This window comes from Sodiomyces alcalophilus, assembly GCF_042370955.1.
Source record: "Sodiomyces alcalophilus JCM 7366 unplaced genomic scaffold ACRALscaffold_5, whole genome shotgun sequence".
Lineage (NCBI taxonomy): Eukaryota > Fungi > Ascomycota > Sordariomycetes > Glomerellales > Plectosphaerellaceae > Sodiomyces > Sodiomyces alcalophilus.
The window spans coordinates 1,304,783-1,317,896 of NW_027263536.1; the positions used below are offsets into that span (position 1 = coordinate 1,304,783).

Sequence of the window (13,114 nt, forward strand, 5' to 3'; positions counted from 1 at the left end):
GGCGGTAACGTTAGCAGCGTGAGTAGAAGTGGCTAAGCAAGGATAGCTATAAGGGAGGCTATAAGGGACGCTATAAGGGACCCCGGGAGGTATAACTAGCTATAGGTGGTATATAAGCACCGGGGCCTGGATTAGTTCGGCGGTTAGCTTAGCAGGTCACGTAGGTGGCGTATATTCTATTAGCATAATAGAAACCAAACTCGGAAAATAGCTAGACGATCTTATAGCGATAATAGCACCGCGTAGCGGGTATAGGGCCAGCGCTTTAGCGAGGGCTTTAGCGATTAGACCGGTCTACTAGGGTTCCTTAGCAGGTTATATAGGTAGCGTATATTCTATTAGCGCGATAGAAACCGAACTCAGAGATAGGCTTAACGATCTTATAGAGGCGGTAGCACCGCGTCGTGGGTGTATTAGGGTGGTCTATTTTAGCGCCGGGAAGCACGTTAGATCTCGCTACCCGTAAAATATTATAAAAATCTCTTTTATAATAGTAGGTTAGATTACGATCCAGAACCCGAGGATATAGTACCCGAGGAAATACTACGCACGTTTAGGTTATTATCGGGGAGTGATATCTAATTAGGCGTGTTATCCTATATAAACAGAAGTACCTTTCCGATAAATAAAGATAATTAAAGACTCTTTGTTAGGGTAGCAGGTCACTATTATACTATAGACTACTGTTTTGCGGGCTAAAGAGGGACGTGCGTATAGTGGAGGTACATTATCTCTTAGCCGCGCTTTACGGGTCTAGGCTTAGTGAGTATAAGAAATTCTTAAAGTTTCGTACAAAGCATTAGTCGATTCCTTGAAACATTCACCCGCGTGCACCTACTCATGCTACGGACAATTGTCATTTTGGTATAGTCGCCCCGAGATAAGAGAAAGGTGGAGAGGATCCAGACGCTACGGTATAACAGCAGCGTTTTGTCCGACACTTTCAACATGGTCGGTTAGCTCAGTTGGTTAGAGCGTCGTACTAATAATGCGAAGGTCATGAGTTCGACCCTCATACTGACCATTTTCTTTTGCGTATTCTTATACGAATACGAATTCTTTTTTCTTTTTGCCGGGTAAGTTGTCTGCATGGATGGTTGGTTGTTATCGTTCTGTCCCCGACTTGTCTATCCTATCCGTATGTCAGCGACCAAGTAGGTAGGTGTGACAGTGACAGCCAGTGATGATTCTGGTTGAGAGCTGTCGCCGACTTTTTGTCACGGCCGTCACCAATCTCCGATACGATCCTTGACTAGGTAATAACACTAGTTACAATACCTCTAGTGAATTCCACTGAACTATACTACAAACTGTGTCGACCATCGTAGTCTACCTAGGTAGTGTAAGGACAATGACAAGAGCCAAATCGGCCACTGACCTGTCTCTGTTCGGATACGGGTGCGTGAGGCGGCACAAATGCAGCACTTCGCCTTGGCCCTTGACGTAAAGAAACCACCAAAGTACAACGTATGGTACAGTCAACAATGGCTCCGGGGTAGGTATATCCTCGGCGTCCAGCTAGGACGTTGAAACAACAGCCACTCGACTACAGTGTCGCTCACCCAGGCGGATAGCCGTGAAGTGAGGCAAATAACAGCAGCTGTGGCACTGGGAAAGGCTCCATGTGCGGGTAGAAGTAATATCTGGACATCCCGCTCTTTTCATACGCCGGGTGGAAGCAAACCAAGAAAAGAGAGGGAAAGAAGGAGCCAAAAATGGCATTTGTGGCGGCTAACGGCGGGATGCCGAAGTCTCGTGGATCGTTCGCTCTATTTTTGGCACCTGGAACACGACCTTTTTTAAAAAAAAATAAAAAAAGAAAAAAAAAAGAAAATGAAGTTAATCGCATAGCACTCTGTTTAGAGGCAAAAAACACAAAAAAAAAAGAAATGGTCAGTATGAGGGTCGAACTCATGACCTTCGCATTATTAGTACGACGCTCTAACCAACTGAGCTAACCGACCATGTTGTGTGTGGTGCGATGGTGGGTAGTGCCAGGATAGTGTACATTAAGCTTGGTGCGTATCTCTCAACGGAAAAACGACGACCGACCGACGACACTTGGGTGTTTTCACCATCGCCTGGCTATCCCTCGGTATTTGTTCTGTTCTAGATTTATCGCATTGTTTTGTTAGCCATGATTGCTCGCAAGACGCGATATCAAGATTCATTCCCGTGCAGGAACGGCATCGAAATCAAAATGTCGTGATATCGTCAAAGGACTCCCTTCCGTACTAATTCTATGCGCCCACGGCAAGATTGTGACTGGGCTCGTCATCACTCGCCCCATTCCAAGCTCTGGTGAAAATATGTATGGTGCTAGTTCAAACATAATTGCTATATGCTATAGTGAGCTCTGCACCATCCTGCCTAGACGTACAACAGTAGAGGGGTATATGGCTTTCTCCGTCCGTCATTTGAAAGAATTACTCGTTGTATGAGAAGAGTGAAGAATCTCAGCGCTCCAATGCAAACCATGCGAACCCGAAACCTTTTCCTGCCTTCACTAGATACCAGCGCCATACCAATTCATCCCAGTGACGACAGCACCCACATCATGTTCGCTCGGGGTGTTTTTAGTAAACGCTGCCGGCAACGCTCTTTTCTTCCTTTTCCACCCTGGCAAATTCATCGTCCGCCTGGTCCTCATCGTCCCTCCCTCCGTCGGAGCCCACATCACTACTGTTGGCATCACCGAGGCGGTTGGCCCTGGCTCCGAGTCTCCTACCATAATCATCGAGCAATTCGTCTTCCCTGGTCGTTACGTCTCGCGCCCTCGATGCTCCTGCGGGTCCCGGCGTAGGAAGACGACCCGCCTCGCCATTAACTGTAGCGGATTTGGCCGACGCCGTCGGTAGTTTCTGGAGCTGAGACGCCAGCGACGCGACGCGGTCCTGACCTCGACCTCCGTCTCCGCTGCGGCGCCTTGAGGCATCCGCATCATCTTCGCTGGGTTCCTCCGCGTCGCTTGTCGACAGGGAAGCGTGGCCCGAGTAGGTACCCCCTCCGTCACGGCCTATGTGGAGGTGCGGCGACTGGAGGCTGCGTAGGCGGTCTTCGGCGGAGATGAAGGAAGGCGTGGCATCCGGTGATGAGACGACTTCCTCGCAGGCGCGGGTTAAATCGATTTGCGGGATCGGTCGGGACGCAATGGGGCGGCCCACTTTGCGACTCGAATCGTTGTCCGAGTCGCTCGAGTCGTATGAGCCCTGTTGAAATCGCTTGACAGTTGTCCGGCGGATGAGGAGGGACGGCGCTGGCTGTGGCTGGACACTTTGCAAGTGCAGGCCACTGGCGGCTGCGGCGGCCATCTCGTCTCGTTGGCGGAGAATTTCCAAGTCCTCCCGGCGCTTATATGGGCGTTTATGGTTGCATCCGTCGGGGCAGCCGCCCCAGCGTCTTGGCGGCGCGGAGTACTTGGCGACCTTGTCATCGTCCTTCTCTTTGAGTAACAGGGCCCGTTCCCGACGCAGTTGGGACCACGTCCGGAGCTTGTTCTCGAGAATGTACTTGCCAGACTCGTCGTTCATGCGCATGATGAGGAACTCGCAGTGATTGATGTTGCGTAAATCTTCAAAGTATTCGACGGTAAAGTGATACCACTTCATCAAAAACACGCGCGACATGAGGCCGTGGGTAACTGCAGGTCTGGTCGTAAGCGACGGTCCCAGGCTCAATACGAAGAGAATAATGGAGAAAGGCGGGGGGAGGGGGATGCAGACTCACCCAAGACGCAAACACTTGCAAAATCATCCTCGCCAAACTGCCTCCAGAGACTCTCGTTGAAGCCACTAACTCGGTCGTAGGCGTCGGCAGCACTCTCGCCGTTGGGGATACGGTAGAAGAAGTGGCCGTAGTCGGCACGCTCCTGCCACATGCGCTCCATCTCGGCGCTACATGGTTGGAAGTTCCCAAAGTCTTGTTCCCGCAAGCGGGGCTCCTCGTACACCTTGATGTTGGCACGCCTGAAGGGAGAAGGCTCTGGGTCGTCGGAGGTCAGGGTGGCGAGGATTCCTTCTGTGGTCTCGCGGGTGCGACGGTACGGGGAGGTGAAGAATTGCAGGGTGTCATCGTCGCGAAGAAGCTTGCGGAGACGCCGTCCGGCATCATGTGCTTGGGCCCAGCCCTCGGGCGTGATTTTAACACGATGGTCGGGAATCGTCTGGTGGATGTCGCGGTTTTCTGGAGGAGACGAGAAGAGAGGTGCGTCAGTTTGGGCTTCAATCGGTCGGTGGGGAGCAAAGCGGGGGAGCGAGCGGCAGTATGGTCAGAGGACTTACTATTGCCCTCAGACTGGGCGTGCCTGATAATAATGATAAGCCTGGGCTTACCCATGGTGAATGTTTGGGGTCCTTCCTTTTCTGGGTCCAAGTTCTGTCGAGGAGGTGCGAAAATGCGGAATTGAGAGGGACGACGAAAACAAGTCAAATGGAATATCGGTTTGATATATTAATAGATAACGTCTTTAAGAACAGGAAGAAAGATAAAACGGAGAAGTGTGGAAGCAACGTTCACGAAATACAGTGGAATCTCGCTCTGACGTGGTCCAGCCTAGGGAAAATGACTGGAAGCTTTCTTGTGGCGGATAGGTTGGCATTAATGGTTTTAATGGTGTGGTGTGTCGATGTCTGGCGTTGGTGTTGGGAGTCGAGAGTCTGGAGTTTCAGCCGTTTGAAGGGAAGTCTGTGGCACAACACGAGTACATACGTATAGGTACCCAAGGTACTTACTTGTTAGCTACACCGCAAAATGCGTGGGATGATAGGACACTTATGTACGTGTACATGCAATGCACACTTTTTTTTTTTTGCCAACCAATGCCGAGGGATACGAGAAAACAAGAGGTGAAATGGAAAATGTGAACAAGGCCGTGAGTTTCATGTGTGGATCGTTCGATAAAAAGAACGATGCAATGCGTAACTGATGAAGACTGTTGATAATTAATACCGATCGTCTGGTTGGGCCGAAGGATGTGCCTTGCCCCTCCCGAGCCCCTCCATAGACCCGGTACAGGTCACACGCCTATTCGTAAGGTGCTGCTGCCCCGTAGCCCGCTGCCACCCGCCAGGTTGAACTTGCCGCCGACAGAAGATCGTTTGTATTGGCTGGGGCTCCTTCCCGCCCTGAGATGCGAATTCCTGCTTACCAATCAATCCCGGATACTGGTGGCAAAGGGTCGTATTCTGTACCTCGTACTACCGTCTATATTCGTACAACGATGCGCACATCCGAAAGTACAACGTACGAATGGAAATGGATGGATTCAGAAGTGATGTTATTTTTCTTTGTACCTGGCGACGCTGAAGCTTGGCAATTTTCGACTCGGCCGTTTGGAACCCGCGCTAGGACCCGTCATGCCACCACCTTAGGTACAGGCAATCGTCGTCATCGTTCGACGTACCTAGATACGACTCCCGATCTTCCTTGTCGTCTGTTACAACATTCAGACCCCACCCATTCTCTCCCTCCTCCAAGGCGAAGCAAACAACCAGGCTTTGGGTTGAAGCGCCGAACTACCAAGTGTAAATAACAAACGCTGGGGGTCTGAAGATTCGTTTGCCCCACGTAGTCCTACGTTGGTGAGTCTCTGCCCGGACGGTTGCTCCCACCCACACATCTGCCAGCTAGAAGACATGGGAAGTTGGACGGTTAAGTACGAACAAGGCGGGGGAAAAGCCTCCCTAACACACCAAGTCTTTCCTGCGATCTTTATCATAACCTTCCTATCCTTGTTCGTTCTTCCAACCTCTATGGGAAGCAGACCTGGTGCCGTCTCGGATGGACGAGGCCAGCCTATAACCGTCTAGGGCCCGGCCCGGGGGCCCCTTAACAGCGAGCGCCACAACGCCAGTCAACCATAATGCGCGATATTCCTTTTCCCACCAACCTTTCCATCATTACCGATGAGTCCTTCCAGAAACAAGAAGCCTGTGCGTGTATCCTGCCTGCCACCGTCATGTCAAAGGTCGACCGATAGGATATACATGATGCGTCTCGTGCGTCTAAGTAAAGTCCGCCACTACCGTTTTGATGGAAAAATGAAACCAATCTAGGAAAACCCAAAGAAAGATGCAAAGAGAGGAGTGAGCAAGAAGGGGGAAACAGAAAACGGAAGAAAGTAAACAAGTAAAAAGAAGAGAAGTGAAAAAAAAAAAAAAAAAGAAAAAGAAAGGCGAGTGCTTAATATTCCTGTCCTCGATAATGTGATAGGGTAGGTTGACGGTCATGCCCCTTTGTGCAGCTCTCCACGGGGACTGACGACAGGCGACTCGACGCCTGTCAGAAGAATCTAGCCATGGCCCGGCTTAGGTCGATAAAGTCAACAGGTTTGGTGACAAAGTCGCTGAACCCTGCCGACGCACATTTGTCCTGGACGTCCGACATGACGTTTGCCGACAGGGCGATTATGGGCAGTTCCCTGAAGCCGTTTTCATTCTCCCACTGCCGAACCTCGCGGCATGCCTGGTATCCATCCTTGCGCGGCATGTGAAGGTCGCACTGAGACAAACATTGATGCGTTAGCAAGGTCTCCTCGTGTTCCAATCAAGGGAAGAAGAAAGAAAGAGGAAAAGAGAAATAAGAAAAAAGGGAAACAAAAGTACTCACCAGGATCAGTGAGTAATACGCATGATCACGAGAGAACACCATCTCGGTGCACTCTGCGCCGTCCGCTGCTATCTCCACCGCCACGCCAATCTTATTCAAATACTTTTGCAACACTTTCTGGTTCACCGGGTTGTCCTCAACCAGGAGAACTTTGTATCCCTTGTTGCCCATGCGTTTCTCAATCTCCTGATAGCTCGCCTTCTGGCTTTCCACCACGCGCTGGGCTGTGGACCGGTTTCGATCAATGCTCGAGTCCCGGACCTTGTCCGGATCAAAAATGACCGCGAATCGCGACGGCTTGACTGGTTTGCTGATAAAAGTCACCGACTCTTCCGATAAAAGCGCCGTCTGCTTCGACTCGGCCGCCAGCTTCATCACTGCTTGCCGTTGGCTCGCGTCAGACAGGACGAGGATCGTCGTCTTCTCCACCGACATGTACTTCTCAATCTTGCCCAGCATCGACATCAGGAGTTCCGGCTTGGGTAGGTTCAGCACAATGTGAGTGAAGTGCACTGGCTTCTCGCCACGCATCAGCTCGTCGGCTTGATCGACGGACTCCAGAGCTGTAATCTGGTGTGGCACTTCTTCGGCTAGTGTCTGCTCGATATGCTGAGTCGTTGCTTCTCGACTGTGCGTCTGCGGGCAGATGATAAGGATCGAGTACATGAGAGGACGGTAAGCTTCGGATTGACTGGCGCGTTTCGTCGTGTCGTGTCTGGAATCAGGGGACCCCCTCGAACCCTCGCCAGAAGGGATTTTCAGCTTCATTTGCGATAAATCTTGACCGCTTGCCCTTGCCGCTTCGCTGAAACGGGCGAGACCGACATTCATCGAAGAACCCGACGACCTATCCGTCAGCTGTGATCGGCCAGAGTCGGCCGACGCCACAGGCGTTCCAGTGCTTGAAGGCACGGATGCTACTGTCCAGCCGGAACTAGTCGACGTCGACGTTGAACCCGACGGGGCCTGCGCCACCACCAACGGTTTGAACCCTGGGGGCGGCAGCGGTATTTCCGCGAATTCCGGTCTTGACGGTGTCAACACTGGGCTCGCGGGCACGTCGGGATGGTCGTCGTCGGTAGGTAGCGCGAACCGTGCCGTAAAGGTGAAGGTGGAGCCCTTTCCAGGAATAGCCGTGCCATCCATCTTTCCCCCGTGAAGCTCCACCAACTGTCTCGAGATGACAAGTCCAAGGCCGCTGCCGCCGTGTTGCCGAGTACTGCTCCCGTCAATCTGGCTGAACGGCTTGAAGATCAGTTCGGCCTCTTCCTTGCTAAATCCGCGGCCGGTGTCTATGACGGCGAATTCGAGCATAATCTCGTTTTCGCCCTGAACCGCCTTGTCGTCTCTGGACACCCTGCATCGACTGAAGACCTCGCCCTCCGACGTGAACTTGATCGCATTGCCAATCACATTGAGGAGGACCTGGCGAATCCTGACCTTGTCGCCCTTGACCCAGGACGGGACGTCCTGTTCGACAACGTAGTTCAGCTCGAGATGTTTCGCGATGGCCATCGTCGAAACGAGCTCATTGACGTCCTCGATCAGTGCACGGGTGTGGAACCACTCGTGCTTGAGTTTCATCATACCGGCATCCACCTTGGATAGGTCCAAGATGTCGTTTATGATCATCAGCAAACTGTTGGCACTTGTCTGGATGGTGTTGGTGTAGTCTCGCTGCTCCTCGTTGAGCTCGCTATCCTGCAAGAAGCTGACCATGCCGGAGATGCCGATGAGTGGTGTCCGGATTTCGTGCGACATGTTACTCAGGAACCGGCTCTTGGACTCCATCGCCTCCTTCAGCTGACCCTCGAGAAGTTTGTGGTCGTTGATATCCGTCGCGGAGCCGAAGAAAGAGCTAGCCCCGTTGCCGAAATCGATCGCCTCAATCTCAACGCAACGGACCAAGTGCCACCTGTACTCGCCGCTTTTGGACCGGAGGCGGACCTCAGTCGTGTACGAGAGCCGCCCGCTGCTATCTGTCGAGACTTTGACGATGCCCTTCCTCGCCAGCTCGGCCAGATCCGCACTCGGCATTTCATACACCGAGCCACTACTCGAGCTGTTGCTTCGAGACAAGGCATGGTGGACGCCTCGGATGTTGGACTCGGGAAAAGAGTCCCTTCGTTGACGAGGGGTGCCCGTGGCTGAACTAGGCGGTAGTGTGTCCTCACCCCATGACCTCTTTTCAAACGGTGCCCTTGGATGGAGTGGTGTAGGCGTTCTGTCCGTCGGAATTTTGCACTTTGCCAGATCTTCGGGGTGCACGTAGTCCATGAATCCCAATCCAAGCGAGTCTTCAAAACTTTGACCCGAGTAGGATAGCCATTGATCGTTGGCGAAGGTGATGCCATCGTCCTCCGTGGCCGTGAAGATAATCTGCGGGATGAGGTTCGCCAACAAGCGATGCTTAGCCTCCGAGGCTTCAATCTCCTCCTGCCGCGCGGCCTTGAGCTCCGCAATGTGCTGATCATGAATATCCATGTATGACCCAAGGAACTGCATGAGCACGCCTCGCTTATCTCGAGAGGCAACAGCTCGAGCATAGAACCACCGGTATGCACCGTCGAACCGTCTGATGCGAACCGTCCTCGAGAACTGCTCCCCTGTCCGCAATGAATGTCCCCACGCCTTGAGATACCCATCCCGGTCTTCCCGGTGAATGCTGCCCCATGGGTCGGCGGCGAGGTCGGCGACAGTCTGGCCCCGGTAAGTGAGGTAGCGGCTGTTCACCCAGACGACCTCACCGGTCTGTGGGAGAGCAACGAAAACATGCGCAGGCAACGAATCAAGAATCAGGCTTTTCAATCGGTCCGACGGAGGCGGCATGTCCGCAGGGCCGATGGACACCGAGCCCGATCGTGATGGGACGGTGGATGGGGTGGGTCTGGTGACAACACTCGCGCTCGGTGGCAGTGATTGGAAAGTCGACGCAAAGTCCGCTCCATAAGAATGCAAGAGGGTGTGGCTATTCTGGCGTTGATCAGAAGCTGTCCCCCTGCCTTCCTGGACCGCCCCTTCATCTGCCACCTCCTTTGTTCCCCTGGATGAGACTCGCCTTTGCAGGGATGGCGATGATGATGCTGCAGCTGTGCTATCCGCACAGCTCTCAGCAGGCCCCTCACTGTCAGTTACGGCGGCTGCACTCTGCCCCTGGGGCTTGGTTCCAGACAAACGTGCCTTGCGCTTGTCGACGGGAGAAGACTCCTGTGAGTTTCGAGTCTTCGGCGAGCTATTGGTCCCCGACGAAGTATCTGTCCTGGACAGGCTCGGCTTCTGTTTGGTGCTGAAGTAGTTGTCTGTCGACCCCGAGGTCAGGGCTGGACTCGACCCGGCCAATCCTTCCATCATCGAACTGACAGATGCTTGGTCCAAGCCAGGGGTCCCGCCAGGCGAACCCACGGCGCTCTTCGAGACTGCTGAATAGTCACTCGGACTGGTAATGCTGTCGGAAATCGATTGCTGGGGTACAGCCTCGCCAGTGGAGGCATGATTGAGCCCAATCACGGAACCATGATCAGCTAGTGGCCTTCCATCAGCTGCGATAGCACCAAAGCCTGCGGTTTGCGGTCGTCTTCGTTGAAGCCCCGCCAATTCGGTCTCGAGATTCGTGTAATGGCGGCAGAGCGAAAAAGATGTTGCCAGGTGCGGGCCTAGATGCTCCAGCGTTTGCCGGAGAGTGGAGGGATACGGTATTGTAGGGCTTTGGATGGAGATAATGGCAATAGGCGTAGGCCTGTCTCTCCGTGACAAGCACTGAGGCGACGGTCGGCCTTGTTCATGCATCCATAGGGTTGGGGTTTCATTTTGCGTCCGAAAGTGGGATTTACTCTCGAAGACCTCCGTCTCCGTCTCAGGCCTGAACGGTTGCATTGGCTTGGAGAGCAAAGGATGTAGAAGGGGAATATGCAAGACCGTCCAAGAGTTGTCCACTCCAATGGCCTCAGGGGGGCTGAGTGATGCATAATTGGGCGGCGCCGTACTTGGATTGAAGGATTCCTCATCGACCACAGCATCGGAAAAGAAAGGATTCTCCTTCGGATCTGCCCGCACAGCCGGCGAGGGAGCCGGAGACTGTGACCAGGGGGATGGTGGCGCTTGTTCGGATTCTTCGTAATGCGAGATCAACGGCTCAACCTCCTCCTCAAGTCGCGATATCAAGCTAGAAGGGGCCCCCTTCTCTCCTCCCAAATCTTTTGTTCCGCTTGTTCCGCGAGGGGCATTGGCACCGCTAAGCAAAGCTGAGAGCTTAGCGAACGAGTCAGCGCGAACTCTTCTTGTTCGATTCTCGGGAACATCACCGGCAGCTTTCGACTCTTGCTGGGTCTTGTTGGTGGTTCCGGAAGGTGCTTGGTTCTGAAGATAAGGATAGCTTCGAGTCAAAGCGATGACTTTGCCACGTTCTAATACTCTTCGGACCCCAGAATGGTCGATGAGGGGATCTGCTTCGTAGTCGAGCGCCTGCAGAACGGGAAGAACCCTGCCAGTTTCTTCTGTGTTGGACGCAAGGGGTGCCTCCCAACTTGGGACCTGCTCATCCTCGACTTCATCGTGCTCGACAGGCGGTGCCGGGTCCAGTGCTGGATCGTTAAACTCGGAACTGAAATCACTCCGTGTCCGTAGTGACGGAAAATAGCTCTGGCTTCGAGGAAGAGGCGCCGGCCGTCGAGTCGTCGATGACGTCTCGCCATGTCGGGTCTGTTTCTCCCTGGTGTCTTCGTAAGATGTGAACGAATGCCGGGTTGGCAAGCCTGGGCGAGGCTGCGTCTTATATTGCTGTTCCTCCTCCTGGGCAAGAGCGGTTTCGGTCGCAATAGCGTCGATATTGCTGGGGACCACGGTACTCCCCGGAGCCATGTATGCGAGGCTGAGCCCATCCTTCTCATGTGCGTTATATGTCGCCTTCTGTCCCCATGGAACGTTATCGACGTCGGTCGTGTCTGCCGGCACAGAAAGGGTCACTCTTTCGGCTTTACAGACATCCCGCATAATCTGTACCACGGTAGCCCACCAAGCATCGAGACCGGGCTCAGCAGCGAGCATAAGTGACAAGTTGTAGATGTTGGGGCTGGGAAAGTCGCCCCCGTCAAGACGAGGGGCAAATCCGGACGGGAAAAAGGTCGGTGCAGATACTGAGGTCGACGAGCTCGAGAGAACCTTATCGTTGAATGTTAAACCGTCGAACGACATACCATGTGGTATGAACCTCGAACCTGGTGGCGACGTAATGGAAAGTGGATCAGCTGCGAAGCCCTGGACATGGCCAGGAATAGTCATTCGGGGGAACGGGTACGACGGAGTGGCCGTGGTCCCAGAGGTGTAGACGGCGCGGACAGTGTTGCCCGACTTTGTTGACGTTGTTGTGGCCGAAGAATTGGTGGCAGGCGATGAATCGGTGACGGTTTCCTCCTGAACAGGCGAAACACGAGTAGTCTTGCTGGCCAAACCAGCAGGGGCGCTTCTAGTGACCACCTCGCGTCGCTCGAGATCCCTGGCCAAGCGCTCTCGGTATTGGCTTAGTTGCAACTGGGAAAGCGTCAGACCAGCGGGCTTCCCTGCTGCCACGATGACCTCTTCACTTCCCTTATTCTTGTTCTCCCCGTTTGTCTTACCCGAGACGTCATCTGGGGTCAACGATAGGGCGACGTCTTGTGAACCAGGCTGCCGCCTGACCTTAACCCCAGAGGACGATGGGGAAACGGGGCTCGGTGCTGTGGTCTCGCCAGTCGCCGCCGCCTTTGTCGAGGTAGCTGGTGTCCGAGCCGTAAAAGGGAACAGTGTAGGTTTATCAAGCGAAGGAAATTCCTCGGCCAGCTGCTGCTGTTCCTGCTTCTGCTGTTGAGGATTTCGGTGTTCCATAGCCGCTGGCACGTTCGTGGGGTTCATAGCGTCAACATTCACTGCATGGCCATGATGTTGACTTGGCAAGTCCGAGATGGTATCGGTGACCGGGGCGGTGGTGCCAGGGCTACGGTTCGGGGGGTTCGATTTGGAATCCAAGGCAGTAGTGAGATCGGGTGCCACTCGTGTGGTCAGGCGAGATCGATGCGCGGTGGACAGACTCTTCGTCTCTTCTTGTGGACTCGGACTTCGCATTCCTCGGTCAGAGAAGGGAAGAGACCATGCAGATAAACTGCGTAATAAAGAGAGTTCTGTGGGGAATGGCGCGGGTCAAGTGCTGTCCAGCTGACGACAGGATGGCGAGATTGATTGCGGGAGATCAAAAGGATCTATCGTTGTTCATCACCAGAGTGCCAGCAAGGCACAGACAAGGTAAATTTGACCCCAGCTGTGTGTCGATGTGATGATGGTGCTGAAAAAGAAATATGAGATGGGTCACCACGCGGTATACACGCTATGGAGGTAGTAATTCGGTGGTTTTCAAAGTCGGGTTGTTGTGTTCAAGATCGTGTATCCATCTGTTCGTGCAGAAAATCGGTCGCATAGGCAGATTTAGGGACGGGGGGAAACGGAAGCGTGACGGTTCAGATTCTGTCCTGGCTTCTGG

At 53.5% G+C, this 13,114-nt stretch overlaps 5 protein-coding genes and 2 non-coding genes across 7 annotated transcripts; 3 read left to right on the forward strand and 4 right to left on the reverse strand.

Annotated features, from left to right (window-relative positions):
* Positions 1-834: 834 nt before the first annotated feature.
* Positions 835-1,915, reverse strand: ACRALDRAFT_211774 (uncharacterized protein; the record flags this gene model as incomplete). The annotated part of the gene is made up of 9 exons (XM_071023776.1): positions 835-843; positions 909-940; positions 1,019-1,085; positions 1,170-1,210; positions 1,279-1,303; positions 1,351-1,518; positions 1,563-1,608; positions 1,650-1,769; positions 1,875-1,915. The coding sequence occupies 9 exons, from the start codon at positions 1,913-1,915 to the stop codon at positions 835-837; spliced, it is 549 nt and encodes a 182-aa protein (XP_070874164.1).
* ACRALDRAFT_t185 lies at positions 951-1,024 on the forward strand. The gene has a single exon. It is a non-coding gene; the product is annotated as a tRNA-Ile (tRNA).
* On the reverse strand, positions 1,891-1,964 carry ACRALDRAFT_t203. The gene has a single exon. It is a non-coding gene; the product is annotated as a tRNA-Ile (tRNA).
* On the forward strand, positions 1,965-2,541 carry ACRALDRAFT_2020454 (uncharacterized protein; the record flags this gene model as incomplete). The annotated part of the gene is made up of 5 exons (XM_071020014.1): positions 1,965-1,984; positions 2,015-2,101; positions 2,136-2,202; positions 2,259-2,384; positions 2,425-2,541. 5 exons carry the CDS (start codon positions 1,965-1,967, stop codon positions 2,539-2,541), a joined length of 417 nt encoding a protein of 138 aa, XP_070874165.1.
* ACRALDRAFT_1077231 (uncharacterized protein) lies at positions 2,268-4,714 on the reverse strand. Its single transcript, XM_071018616.1, has 4 exons — positions 4,281-4,714; positions 4,082-4,182; positions 3,727-3,991; positions 2,268-3,640 (listed from the first exon to the last, which is right to left on the reverse strand). Exons 1-4 carry the CDS (start codon positions 4,333-4,335, stop codon positions 2,577-2,579), a joined length of 1,485 nt encoding a protein of 494 aa, XP_070874166.1. The 5' UTR covers positions 4,336-4,714; the 3' UTR covers positions 2,268-2,576.
* Positions 4,715-4,907: 193 nt separating this feature from the next.
* On the forward strand, positions 4,908-6,122 carry ACRALDRAFT_2020456 (uncharacterized protein; the record flags this gene model as incomplete). Its single annotated transcript, XM_071020015.1, has 13 exons — positions 4,908-4,932; positions 5,003-5,013; positions 5,051-5,165; positions 5,236-5,269; positions 5,307-5,328; positions 5,370-5,390; positions 5,448-5,499; positions 5,551-5,579; positions 5,625-5,640; positions 5,695-5,766; positions 5,838-5,934; positions 5,966-5,996; positions 6,054-6,122. 13 exons carry the CDS (start codon positions 4,908-4,910, stop codon positions 6,120-6,122), a joined length of 594 nt encoding a protein of 197 aa, XP_070874167.1.
* Positions 6,123-6,279: 157 nt separating this feature from the next.
* On the reverse strand, positions 6,280-12,465 carry ACRALDRAFT_1035458 (uncharacterized protein; the record flags this gene model as incomplete). Its single annotated transcript, XM_071014996.1, has 2 exons — positions 6,280-6,498; positions 6,607-12,465. 2 exons carry the CDS (start codon positions 12,463-12,465, stop codon positions 6,280-6,282), a joined length of 6,078 nt encoding a protein of 2,025 aa, XP_070874168.1.
* Between the last annotated feature and the right edge of the window lie 649 nt (positions 12,466-13,114).

Coding starts and splice junctions, on each gene's coding strand:
- ACRALDRAFT_1077231 (XM_071018616.1), bottom strand. CDS start 4,335: ATGGGTAAGCCCAGGCTTATCATTATTATCAGGCACGCCCAGTCTGAG. Junction 3,992..4,081: donor GACGGCGTCTCCGCAAGCTT/CTTCGCGACGAT, acceptor ACCCTGACCTCC/GACGACCCAGAGCCTTCTCC. Junction 3,641..3,726: donor TGCAAGTGTTTGCGTCTTGG/GTGAGTCTGCAT, acceptor CCAGACCTGCAG/TTACCCACGGCCTCATGTCG.